Below are 14,116 nucleotides of genomic sequence, written 5' to 3' on the forward strand. Positions count from 1 at the left end.
TTGTTTATCAAATAAATATAAAAATTGAAATCATTTGATTTGATGTAAACTATTCAAATAAATCAAATCATTTCATTTGATTTAAAATATACACGTCCATCCAAATAAAATCAAATGATTTGATTTATTTGAATAGTGTACATCAAATCAAATGATCTTATTTTTGATTTTGATTTAAAATCCACTTTTGAAAGCCCTGACGCATACACAGGATCGGAGTCTGTGTGTTCTTTTGTATTAGTTCGTCTGTAATACAGCGATAGCCGTATAGTTCGCTCGAGCTGTGTCAAAGCAACAGTAGTAACAAAAATCGGTATCTTTTTAAACAGATGTCGTATTCGTAGAATCGATAAAATTAATTTGTATGGGGAATATACGATACTAGTTCCCATCGGAGATGTGTTTTATCTTTAGTACATTCTTCGATTTTTGGTAGGAAAATTCGAAATTTTCATCGCTTGAAACCACATCAGTAACTAAAATCAGTGTTTGCTTAAGATATCTGAAATGTATTTAGATACTTTTGAGATAGTATCTCAATTTTCCAAAAATCATTTAGATATTTTCAAGATTTTCATCTTATATTTTTGATAAAAGATAAAATATCTTTCGAAAAGATAAGATAAAAAGATTAAATATCGAAAGTTATTTTTATTTGAATAAAATTTTGAAAAAGGTCAAAAAATCGTGCGTTGAAGTTGTCGGATGTCTTTTGCGAATCGGACTTTTAATACAAAAGCTATAACTTTGACAAATCGGGTCATAAAATTGATCATTTTCGCTTTGATGAGCAAATTAATCATACCGACAATTGATGATTTCTTTTTTTAAATAAATGACCAAAATATCTTAATAATTATCTTAAAAAATCAAGATAAGATGCCAAAAAATCCAAAAGATAAGATGAATATTTTTGTTTCTAAAATCATCTAGATAAGATAAAAGATAGTATTTGGGACCGATGTAATTGACAGAAAGTGTGTTTATATTGCAACAAAATGTAATTTTCCAAGGGACCCATCATGGAATCGAGATAGCTCTTGCGCTACCTACTGGTAATACGAAAATCTAAAATTACACTGGTATATTGTTTCTGACGTCTATAAAAAAATCACCCAAACCTCCCATACAAGTGTGTTGAAATAGTGTGCCTATATAGTATCGACGCCTATTGAAATTTCTCAAAATTTGGTGAGATTGTGTACTTTAGTTAGAAAATATGATTCACAAAATTTTATGCTGATTAAATTTCTACGAATAGAAACACCAAACTTTAATTTGGAACGGACTTATGTGACCGTTGATTGTAGTTTATTTATTTCATAAGCCCGTTCCAAATTAAAGTTTGGTGTTTCTATTAATAACAAGGCCGTAACACTTTCCACATTATATTAAATTTCTACGAACAAACATTTATTATAGCATTTTGTTAAATCGAAATTGAATAGATTTATGTATGTTTGCAGTAACTCAATCACCGTGAGAACCCCTTTTTCGTTCGAATTTTTTTAAATTCTCAGTCTGAGAATCTCAGAATATATTTTTTTGTGAAAAAGTAGCGGGTGCTAAGTTTCACATCATTACGACATCATACATGTATGACGTTATTCCATAGAAAAATACAAATTTTTGGGGACTTTTTTAAGAAAAGTTTTTCGAAAATAATTTGTATTGCATTTTTTATTATATCATGAGATTCGGTTTCGTGCCAAACCACTCACTTCCCCTATAAATATTTTTGAGTGTTTAAGTACACATAAAATACCAATTTTTCTCATAGACTCTTAACTTTAGGCATGAAATATATATATCGATCAAAATATAATGATTTTTATCCCTCCAACCCCCAATCATCCTGTTAAATCAGATTTTGATTTACATTTTTTGGGGAAACTTATCGTGTTAACAAACTTTTTTCAATTTACAACAATTATATAAACTAATTGGTTATCAATATGCTTGAACCGAGTATGTTTTTTTTAACTTTTTAAGGTGCCATACAGCTTGGGACTCTTGAAAATTAAAGCACAAAAAAATCTTTACTTTCATGACTTCATCGGAAACTGTCGGAAAATATATGTATGTTTGAAAAATAAAAATATCTGCATTTATTCCGCTAAGCTGCGACAAGTTTGTAGCCGGAAAAGTTTGTATTAACAATTCTTGTGCACAATTTGATTTAAAGAACGGCATTAAAGTTACAATACACTCTCTTGAAATCACCACAATTCCATTTTTTCTGCTAATATTGCAAACATTTCATGTAATTTTCGTTGATTCATTCGTTTCTGCAAGATAAAAAAAAATATTTCAAATAAGCAGTTTTGTTTGTTTCGATTCTTGGTAATACGCCTTAAATGGATTGAATATCATTTGGAAAGCAAAAAACAGTAAAACGTGTTCTTATTGAAATAACAGATAGCGTATAATCATCAATTATATCGAATTTCAAAAGTTTGGGACTTTGAAAAAATCAAATATATACAGAAAACTTGTTAAATATTGCCAAAATTTTCAACACTGTCATCAACAACGGCTTTCATATATACTCAATAAAATATCTAACAGTGGATAAACAGGTTCATATTTAATTACATACACACTCAAAGCAACCTGTTGTGATTTTTCCTCATGTATTTATTATATGTAATGCTTTTTATATAGCATATAAAGTGTATTCAATAACATTACACATATATGGTAGTATTAGTTTGAATCTCATGCGTCAAAATGCGTCAGAGATTTCTGTCTCGAACTTACCGTTTCAATATTTCCGTACGTGGATTCATTCAAAAACTGATTGTGTTGCAAAACAGATGTTTAAATTACTTCACTTTCGATTACGCATCGCAATTTATGTGAACATTACGGGATTCGATACAATATGATCGGTCATCGGTTAGTTAGTCTACTATGTTTATAAAAGGTTTTGCCCGATAAATGAGAATTGATCAAAAATAACTGCAAGAATATATCTTTTATAAAAGACGAAAGATTTCAATGAAAAAACATCGTGATTTTTTTGTAACTTGAATAAAGTGAAATCAATAAATGATATGTGATAAATTTTATTATATATGTTATATAAATATAAATAATAATATAAATATATAAAAATTATTTATTGTTTACAAAAAGAAACCAACGCCCAACTTGGAAAATAAAATAATCAATATAATATTTTCTGCATAAGCGAATATTTTAAAAGTTTAGAATGATACGGGGTTTTGAAAAATCATTGTGAAGCAATTCAGGCGAATTGAATATTTCTAATAAGTAAAATAAATATTTATGTTTACTTTTGTGATTTTCGAAAAGAAATTCTTTTATAAAGTATAGTAGTAATATTTTCGAAATTTGTGAAGAATTGAAAATTAGCTCGAAAATGCGTGATTTATTTAAATTATTTGATCGGCGTTACAGCGCCGTTAATATAAGTGATACAAGTTTGCCAAGTAATACAAACAATACAGCAGAAGATAATTTGCAATATTTACAACAAATTGATTTCAATCATCGACATAGAAAGAGTTTACAAGCTACTCGATCATTAAAGCAGGGATTTACGATTGTAGATTCGTTCTTCAGTCAACGTAAAAGTGGAAGGCGTCATCCAAAATGTAAGGTTCATTGTGATATAATATCAATCAAATAAGATGACACAAAAAATAAATCAATATTCCTTATATGGTTTCAATTCTAACTGTGAACAAATATTCTAAAGATTGAAATTAATAAATTAATTTAATTTTTTAAATTTTAAATATATGTATGAATAACTTTTTCCTAACGTTTCTAAATATCGAAAAAATCATTTGTGTGAACACGTTGTGCAATATTTCTCATTTCGTTGTATTAAAATCAATTCAGTCCATTAAATTAAAAATAATTACAAAACGTAATATTACACTAGCCCAAATTCACGGGTAAACAGCAGCCGATGCTGCTGCATTGTGCTTACTGTTTTTTTTTAATCACATAACTTTCAACTCAACAGTAATAATTGAGCAACAAAATATTTATTGTACCAACACTATAGTAACCATGGTCATCAAATTGATCAGTTTTTCACAGAAGTATCTGTAAATAAGTTACTTTCGCGTTCAAAATTTGGTATGCGGTTTCTGTAAATCTTTTACATATCAATCTCTTCAAAATGTAAAAAGACGACCATCAAATTGGAAGAAAAGAGCCGCATGCTGTTGAGTTACTGACCGTTTTATAAATTATCTGTGTTATATAACATGTTTTGTATCATGTTTGTTTCTCTTCTTTTTTTCATTCAATGAAATGGATAACCAAGTTTAACATCTAAATTAGATAACTGTTCAAACAATGACCAATGAATATGCGCATAGATAGCCGCAATTGTATAGCAAATGTAAACATGTAACGTTCAGATGTGCTATACAAAAACCAGATTTTTTTCCGAGTGGGCAATAAAAGTGCCACTTTCCACTACACTTTTTTTATGCATTTCATTTATTTGGTCCTCTCTGTCTATCTTTCACTTTTAAGCAGTGCATTCTCTGATTTCTTTTTTTTCATCTCAAATTTTAGGTCAAAGTCACCTTCTTCCCATTAATATTTATATTTACAAATACTATAGACTGCTGATCGTTTTTATAAATAAATCCATATAAATTTATTGTCAAATATCTAATCAAATGAAGCTTTTCTGTCTTATTTTTGAAAATAACTATTTTAATATTTACATGGAAAAAAATGAAAAAAATTGCAGAGCAAAAGATTTATACAATAATTTTAAAAAGAAAGTTTACGTTAAAATTTATAAAATTAACTTACCTAATTGCTTCAAAAAAAATCTCAAAACATATAAATATGAAATAAATTTTGCAGTCTTTTATTATTTATGTTCAGAACAATGAGTTGTAATATACATACGTGAACTATTTGCAACATGTTTGTCTTATTATTCATACATTAAAATGCATTATGAAAAGAAACAGAAACAAATATAATAGTTTGAACAGTTCAAAAAGGTTTACTTGTGTGCATTGTGTGAACGATTTTAAATCTGCGTGAATCATTGTATTGAACTTGCAAAATCTCAATAAAATATTATCTGAATAGGTTCAACCCTGATTTAAATATGTTGCTTTTATTTTTTCTCACATGATTACAACTTATTGAATTGATGAAAACTTGAAATCTTTCTTTTTTCGAAACGATGGCTTTTTTATATAATATATGAATACATATAACTTAAAATAATTAAAGTATTTATAATCTGCACATTTTTGAAAAGAATGCAACAAAAAGAGCAATAACAATATTGAAAGATCTCGCTATTATAAATATATACTACCTCTCGTAAAGCAAGTATGCAACAATTTTTTCCATCACGTTCATTGACACATGGAAACATTTTGCTCCACTTGCTGAATATTTTAGTATGTTTACAAAAAATGACTAACAAGTTTACACTTCAAAAAAGCTTGCATTTTCTTCTCGATTATTCTCTAGATTGCACGTTTTTTCTTGCTCAACATTTTTTTTTCTTGACTAAATGCATTCCGTAACTTTCGATCAAAAAATGTCCAACAAGGTCTTTGCAATTTTTATGTTTATTTTTCAAACAAGACTGAACAGCAAAAAAGAAATTAGTAAAGTGTACTGTCAATATAGTTTATAGTTACGATAGTTGTGTAATTATAAACAACAAAACATAATTTTGACTTATATTAGGTGCATTTTTGTTGCTTGCCGCGGGATTATTTGCTATTGGTACATCGATAGCCCTATTTTTACTTCAACCATATGAAGCGATTTTCAAGTGGGTAAGTGTTTCCATTTTACCATTCGCAATTTTCTGCATGTTGATTATTTTAAGATTCCGATTTTTAGTCGAACCAATTTTAAAATTGAATATTTTAAAAATCTTTGTGTTAGATTTCTTTGTATAGAAATATATTTGTATTACACAGAGTGTGACGATTAATTCCTCAATTCATTTCATTCACTCTATCCAACAAAAGAAGAGTTAATATTAAACAATACAAATCATTTCATTTTGTTTCAATTAATGCAGAAGCTCATCTTCGGAGAAGGTGGGGAAATATTTTCACTCTGGAAAAATCCACCAGTTGATATTTATATAAAAATTTATTTGTGGAATATAACGAATAGTGAAGCTTTCCTTAACGGACAAGAAAAGATGCATCTTGAAGAAGTTGGGCCGTATGTGTATAGGTAATTATACATTTGAAGCAGAAGAGAATTGATTAAAAATTAAATAGTATATTCAAAATATTTTTGATAATATCTTTAACTTCTAGAGAATTATTATCTCACAGTGACGTTATATTTAATAATAACGGAACTGTTTCATCAATACCGAAACATCCACTCGTATGGGATGAAGAACGGTCAATGGGAAATAGAGAAGATGATTTGTTCATTTTACCAAACATTGCACTTTTGGTAAGTTCAGTAATCAGTAATTTTGGCTCAAAATTGTATTCAGAATTTTTCAAAAGAACTTAAAATGGATCGTTAATTAATTGAAAATACCGCAACACGCATACATATTGAAGTCGCAAAAGTAAATAAACAAGTTGTGTAATCCATGTAATGGATTTAATTTTGAACCTTGTTTTGTTAGTGCATGGTTTATTATTAGCGATAATTCATGGATACTTTGAAAAAGTAATTAGTTAAGCTCATGAATTTCATTCTTGTGAAACGTCACATTTCAAAATGTAGTCCTTGACTTTCAATTGTTATCATTCGATTGTTCACTTTCGAATATTGGGTATAAATTGGGTATAAAAAAATTGAGTCTTTCTATAAAAAGCATATAAATACATATCTTTTTTCGATAGAACATGTATTATACAATTGTATATTGCATGTGTATGCATGATCTCTTTGTAAAAAACCAATCCGTTCTCCTATACATGTTGCAGCGGTTAAGCATTTAATACTATGTTTCACAGAAAGAGTACATTGCTGTTCAAATGTGTATACTGATTTTTTAAGGCTTCCAATGTATCAATTGAATTTTATCCCGTTATTTCTTTGCCCTTTGTAGAGTTTATAGATAAATTTTTATCATGTGCTGATTTTATGCTATCATTTTATATAAATTTCGTTACATTTTGACTTTAAATGTTTTTGAGGTGATACATATTTCTTACATAATTCTTTATCAAACATTTTCAAACATACCGAAATTTGATTGAGTAATCGAACCGAATCGAACCCTCATAAAACGACAATTTGTATGAACATTATGCAGTGGACTCAAACTTTTGAACGACAGTGTATATGAATGTGCGAGAATGAATGTGAGACTTCTCCTGAGAGTTTATTAAAGTGTAACACCGCCATACAAAAAATGCTGACAGTCAGACAGTTCAATAAACTCTCAGGAGCAGTCTCACATTCATTCTCGGACAATCATATGTATATTCAAATTTGAAGAAAAAGAAACTACGATATCTTAACAAAATACATTCAGTTGAAGTAAAAGTCAAGATCAAATATTTGAATTACACATATATATAGCTCAAAGAAGCGATAAGATTACTGCCCAAAATGATAAAAAAATAAAATGCACATATAGTTGGCGCCACATTCTATGTATTAAGCGTATACTTTCCATTTAGTCCGTTGCAATGGAAAACAAGTTTGCATAGAATGCAGCGCCAACTGTATGTGAATTTCATTTTTTATCGTTTTTGGTAATAAATCTATGGTTTTCTTATGGCTTCTTTATTGCACTTTGGAAGACATTTATTTTGGAATTCACCTCTCTTTCAAATACTGAATGTATGAAAATGGATGTGAGACTTCAATAATATTATGATCATTTTAGGTGAAATGTAAACCTCGCATGAATTCTTATGAAAATATTCTATTTAATGAGTGGTTTATTCATTCTTTTTACAGAGTATAGCACAAGTCGCATCGGAAAAAAACTATTTCTTTCGCTTACCTATAAATTTGGTTATTAGACAAACTAATAGTAAGTCTATAGTAAATGTAACTGCCAGAGAGTTCATGTTTGGATATGAAAGCCCGTTAACAACTTTAGGAAATCAGTTTCTTCCTGATTGGATATATTTCGATAAAGTTGGGCTCATAGATAGAGTAAGTTTTATTATTATTATTATTTTTATTATTTGGTTTAAAAACCTGTTTTTCATAAGTTTTTTTTTTTTTGCAATTCGTATTTTGTGTTTTTCAAATTATTATAGATGTATGATTTTGTTGGCGATTTCGAAACATTTTACACTGGAGAAACAAATCCAAGTATTTCGGGTTTATATGATACATTTATGGGTTCCAAATATTTAAGGCAATGGGAAAATGAACACTGTAATAACATTAACGGTGCTAGTGATGGCACAAAATTTAAAAGTTTCATTGGACCTGATGAACAGCTACTATTTTTTAGGAAGAGTATGTGCCGTCCACAAAGATTGGTAAGAATATATATTAAAACTTTTTTTTTTTAATCATGCAAATAGAATAAAAACATCTAACTAAAAAAAATTCCATCAAATCCAGTCTTGAAGACGTCGCAAAATGAATAAAAATAATGAGTGATAAACAAAAAATATGAAGATCCATATAAAATGAATGCTTCATCGAGAAGCGGTTTTACAAAAATATATATAAAAAAGAAGTTTAATGTTTTAATTCAAAACATGTGGTGACTACGTGCGAAATAACTCGTAACCTACTCGTAACCCACACCTAAAAATTTGATTTGAATTAAATACTTAAATGAAACCTTCGATCCATGCTTAAAAATTAAATTTAAAAAATAATAAGAAAAAATAACAAATATGGAAAAAAATATCAAGAAAATTCATTAATTGTTCATAATTTCAACAAAATTCTTTCAAATTCTCAGTCTTATATGAATTTTTAAGTGCATTAATATGATGATCAAGGCAGAAGCAAAGTTCACGGTATGATCAAAACAAGATCTCTGCAAGAAATAGGAGGCTATATTTTTTGTATCTTGAATATGGTACCCATCGTACGATCAAAAGCATATAATCTTCAACGGACAATCAAAAAATATGTGGCATTTATCACGAATACACTTTTGCGTCTTTATCTTGTTTCATTTTTGTCAGTCCTCCTTACGTATTTTAAACGTAAATGAACTTGCCAAACTTGTTGTCTTCCACATGAACCTAAAATTTGATTCACACAGCAAAAAAACCAAGAAACTGGAAAAAATCGCATGGTCACAAATTCGGCACGTTTTCTGTCTTTATCTTCAAAAAATAAGTTTTCATATAGCATGTTCACAGTTATCCATGTGCATTTGATTCAAATTTTATAATCAGGGAAAATGTTCAATTATGAAAAACCTCAAATTTGAAACCTCAAATTTGAATTCTAACAAATGCAAATGCTGCAAATTCAAAAATATACATTGAAATAAAATAGAGCATATTGATATTGTGAATTATATTTTATCTGTTGCTAAGCAATATTCGAATAATTTTGTTTTGAGTAAGTGTAAATGAGACTACAATACCAATACACTAATATAAATGCACCTTTTACAATAATTTTGACTGGTCATTCCTATTTTATTTAAATATGACTAAATTATAAATCATTGGTAGATAATAAGTTGAAAATATGTTAATATTATTCGATATAATAGCTTCTTCGTTTACTGTATATGAACTTTGAACGTCCGTTTCTGTGAATTTTAATGCTAATGGATATCGATTTATTTTGATTCGAATTTGTGTACTTATGTGCATTAGGGTGGTTCGATTTTTTGGCAAATACAGAATGGGATACTATAGTTATAAGTTATGGAAAAATATGTAACATATACGAATATGACGTTTTTTTGACATCATTGAATTCACAGGTCTAGCGCCTCGAGTGGTTAATTTGACCAACATTTTCAATTTTTTCAAAAATTTTAACACATATTAAAAATCATTTTTCTGGTTCGTAACGCTGCTTATTAAGTGGAATGGACCCCCAAAAGCGATCAAAGAGATGCTGACCTTACCTTTACCTTAGAATAGGGCCCGAACATAACTGGACCGAGAAATGAACCCAACAAAACAAAATTTAACCACCCCAAGTCTGATTTTACTGAAATTGTCCGAATCACCCTGTATAATTCAGATTTTACAAGCACGCCGTGCTTTCTTTGAGTTGGTATCGTTTTTTTTCTTCTAAAATACATCTGACATGTTCGTATCCTGTTTTCAATTTCATTCAATTAGCAGCGTTAGGAACCTGAAAAAATGTTTTTAATATATGTTGAACATTTTGAGAAATTTAATTTTTTGGTCAAAGGAGAATGGAAGTCATGTTGGTATCACTGACATTATTTTCATTTGTTTATATGTGAAGTGCTGCCAATATAAAAGTGACTGACTCATAAAGTCCCATCCTTCTTTCAAAAATTGGACCCTTCGAGGCGCTAGATCTGTGGTTTCAAATATGTCGATAAGACGTCATATTCGCATCACATATTTTTCCATAACTTATAACTATAGCCAGTATCCTATTCTGTATTTTCTCAAGAATCGAACCACCCTAATTTTACAACCATTGTATATTCTCTGAAAAACTTAGTTTGTTCCCTCAATTTTTCAGACTTTGATTCTCCATTTTTCTTAATAATAATAATGATAACTGCACCGAACAGCGTTCCTTCGCCTTGGTGGTTTATTGAAAATAATTTCATTAAATAAAATATAATATATATCTTATATAATATATACTAAATCGTCAACGATTTTTCTTTCATAGAACAAGATGACAAAATGACCTTTTCCTAAAAACTATTTTATCTCTTTCTAATAAAGATACGTGTCGGTAATGCTACAATTAAATCAGATCTTGAAGCGTACAAATATCAATTTGAAGTAAACGCTATGGATAACGGTTTTATTGATGAGAGAAACAAATGCTTTTGTCGCGAAGGTAAGAAATATATATATAATATCTATTGAAAATATCGAGAGGAGAGTATGTTTTTATTCAGACATTACATATGAATAAGATACTCTCTTCTCGATATATTCAATAGATATATTTTTACAGATCCACAAACTAATTTTTTCCTATGTGAGTTGATTCATTTGATGTGAACAATAAACAATTAGTTGAAAATAATAATCATGTTGATCATGAAATAGAAATGGAGGTAGTTCCTCTAACTCAATTAAAAAGTGTATCTTGTGTATAAAAATATTAAAATTACTTATCGATTATTCCTCAATAAATTTTAAATAACCGGTATTGATGTGTGATAGGTATTAATCGAAACAGTCTATAAAAATAAACAAATTATTATTCATATATATATATATATATATATATATGTTTATATATATTATATATATATTTATATACGTATTTATATAAACTATGCGGACAATTAAATACCTTACTTTCTTAATATTACGTATGTATTTATTGTACAATGTACACTACTAACTGATATACGCAGTCGTGTGTAGTTTGCCTTGGCCTTCACCAATATTTTTTACAAACCAGAAAGAAAAATAACCATTTGTAATATACAGCTATATTTGTATGTATTTATTTCTGATATTGTGTATTTATTTCCAACTCAGTTCTATTGATATTTTAAAATAATGACTTCAATATACAATATAACTTGCATTTCAATTATAAGTTAAAGTTGAATTAAAAGTTTTCTTAACTTGTGTGAAATTCGTAATGATTAGTAAAAAGTATTATCTCCTATAGGATACTGCCTTCCAGCTGGATTACTTGACATTAGTCCATGTTATTATGGATTTCCAATTGCTTTATCGTATCCACATTTCCTAGATACTGATGAAACCGTGAAAGAACAAGTGAATGGAATGAAACCTAACCGAAGCCAGCACGAAACATATTTTTATGTTCAGCCTGTAAGTAATAAACTGCTAAGAATTATAGAAAGTAGTACGAGAAGTATGCAAATATTTTACATTCATTCCTTATATATAGAAAGTTTTCAACGAACCGTGCGTTCGTGGGTTTGTGTAAGTCTGGCCATAGACAAGTTAGCAAACACTGTTTTTTTCGCTCATATCTCTATGAATGAACGTAAACTTTTCCTATTGGCCGAACTTTAATGAACGTGAATGTACAAATATCAAGCGAACGAACGCACCTGCAAGAAACTTATATTCTTTCCATCATTTCCATTTATCCTTTTAAACGATAATATGTGATGGATAATTTAGAAAGAGAGAATTCATGCAAAGTTTTATATAATCTGTTATTCTCAATTCAAAGACATCAGGACTGCCCTTGGAACTTAGTGTGAAATTTCAAATAAACATGGCCATGCGTGATGTAAGCAATATGGCTAACGTAGAGCAGTTCTCAAATATCGTTATTCCGATGCTTTGGTTCGATATAGTAAGTATTCCGCAAAGCAAAAACAGAAGAACTTACACAAATGTAAATCTAAAAAAACCCAACATTTTAAATTTATACCATGAAGAAGTAGATAATTTTATTTTATCAAAATCAATCAAAACAATATTAATATTTTCATTTTTGTTTGTTCCAAGACTTTAGAAAAACTTCCGGAATCATTGAAGAATCGATTTAATATTTATCTTAATATTTTGCCTGTGCTTGTTGACATTTGCCAATACGGCTTCTTTGCAGTTGGCGTAACAATGATGTTATTTGCAGTAGCACGAGTAACAATGAAATTGTCCAATTCAATTCAACCTTCACATAAAGTATCCAAACAACGCAAATACTCAAGTATATATCCAGATATGATACAACGGCTGGGTGATGTAGAAAAAGTTTTTGAATTGAGCGAGAAATCCAAAAAGAACAGCATTAGTCGAGCGGATTTGCTGCAGGACGCTGAATTGAATTCAGAAAAGAAATTCATGCTCGAAGACGAACCAGCCATTTCCGAAGATGAAAGTTCAGACAACGAATCTATATCAGATCGTAACATCAATACAAATATAGTAAATACATACAATTACATATAAAGTAAATTTATTGAAAATAAAATAAATACTGTCATTTAACTTTTCAGAGTGATGAGCTTATGGCAACACATTTAGAATCATCAGATGCACATTGGCAAATGGGCCCAACCTCATCTTGTATTAATGACATTGCTAATGACGATTTTGCACCAATTCTACACATTGAAGAAATAACGGAAGATACCAATAATGAAATAATTTTCACAGATGTGGATAATTCAATGAATAATTCAAATGTGTTGTCCGTTCCAATCATTCATGCATCCGCCTCCGACAGCAGTATTTCAAATATCTTAGACTTTTTGGGAAATAATGAAACAACAGAAAATCAATTTCTTGGAGTTCCAATCGCAAGTGATCTGAAGTCTTCTGGTTCTGATGTTAGCATTTCATTTTTTCTGGATCGTGAGCATATCGGTGACACATATGATGAAAACACCTTTGCAAATGTAAATGCCAATGATCTTTGTGATAACAGAAGGAAAACATCTAATTCTAATGTAACATTCCAACTAGATGAATAGAAATTAGTATATAATACTAAAATGATCAATGCTTGAACGAATTAAGAAGAAAAATATAAATTTTACAGTTGAAACAGGTTATTTATTGGGCAATTATGTTATTATTCTATCTAGAATTTGTATCTGATCAAATCTTACCAATTTTTCTTGGCAATTTACTTACTATATATAAATTATATTTTTCATACCATGATGAGTAAAAAACATATACCCAGGGCGTCTTCTTTAATTAGAAGTAGTGATCCTGGGATTCCAGTACACTAAGGTGTAAAAAACATAATAATCAATACTCATAAGAAATTTGATGCTGTCTTTGAAGTTAACTTTTTTCATAGATGCAAGTAAAATTATTCATTTTTGTAAATAAAATATTTGTGTTCAGTAAGAACATTGGATTCTATTGCATCCCGTTACGATAAGGAATACATTATCAATGTAATTTTCCTTGAAATACTATATGTATAGCAGTAATGTGCGAAGGGGGGGGGGGTTTACCCCCCCCTGTGATTTGGATGAGAAATTTTTTTTTGCGAAAATTATTCGAATTTGCTAGGGTTTTTCACGAAAAAAGTGAAGACCTTTTTTTTTTTTTTT

General features: G+C 29.0%; 2 protein-coding genes across 2 annotated transcripts in view; both read left to right on the forward strand.

Moving 5' to 3' along the window:
* Window positions 1–745, forward strand: part of LOC116346459 (diacylglycerol O-acyltransferase 1) — a 12,462-nt gene extending 11,717 nt beyond the window's left edge. Inside the window, exon 8 of the mRNA XM_031776529.1 lies at window positions 677–745. Coding sequence (XP_031632389.1) covers window positions 677–745 — 69 coding nt within the window. The remainder of the gene's footprint in view (window positions 1–676) is intronic.
* A 2,498-nt stretch (window positions 746–3,243) lies between these two features.
* On the forward strand, window positions 3,244–13,907 carry LOC116346413 (scavenger receptor class B member 1-like). Its single transcript, XM_031776451.1, has 11 exons — window positions 3,244–3,620; window positions 5,710–5,801; window positions 6,053–6,213; window positions 6,300–6,444; window positions 7,915–8,115; window positions 8,223–8,450; window positions 10,827–10,944; window positions 11,737–11,903; window positions 12,274–12,399; window positions 12,555–12,974; window positions 13,046–13,907. Exons 1-11 carry the CDS (start codon window positions 3,386–3,388, stop codon window positions 13,520–13,522), a joined length of 2,370 nt encoding a protein of 789 aa, XP_031632311.1. The 5' UTR covers window positions 3,244–3,385; the 3' UTR covers window positions 13,523–13,907.
* Window positions 13,908–14,116: the final 209 nt, after the last annotated feature.

Source organism: Contarinia nasturtii, unplaced genomic scaffold (genome assembly GCF_009176525.2).
Source record: "Contarinia nasturtii isolate CC-2019 unplaced genomic scaffold, AAFC_CNas_1.1 Cnas_scaffold_1500, whole genome shotgun sequence".
Taxonomy (NCBI): domain Eukaryota; kingdom Metazoa; phylum Arthropoda; class Insecta; order Diptera; family Cecidomyiidae; genus Contarinia; species Contarinia nasturtii.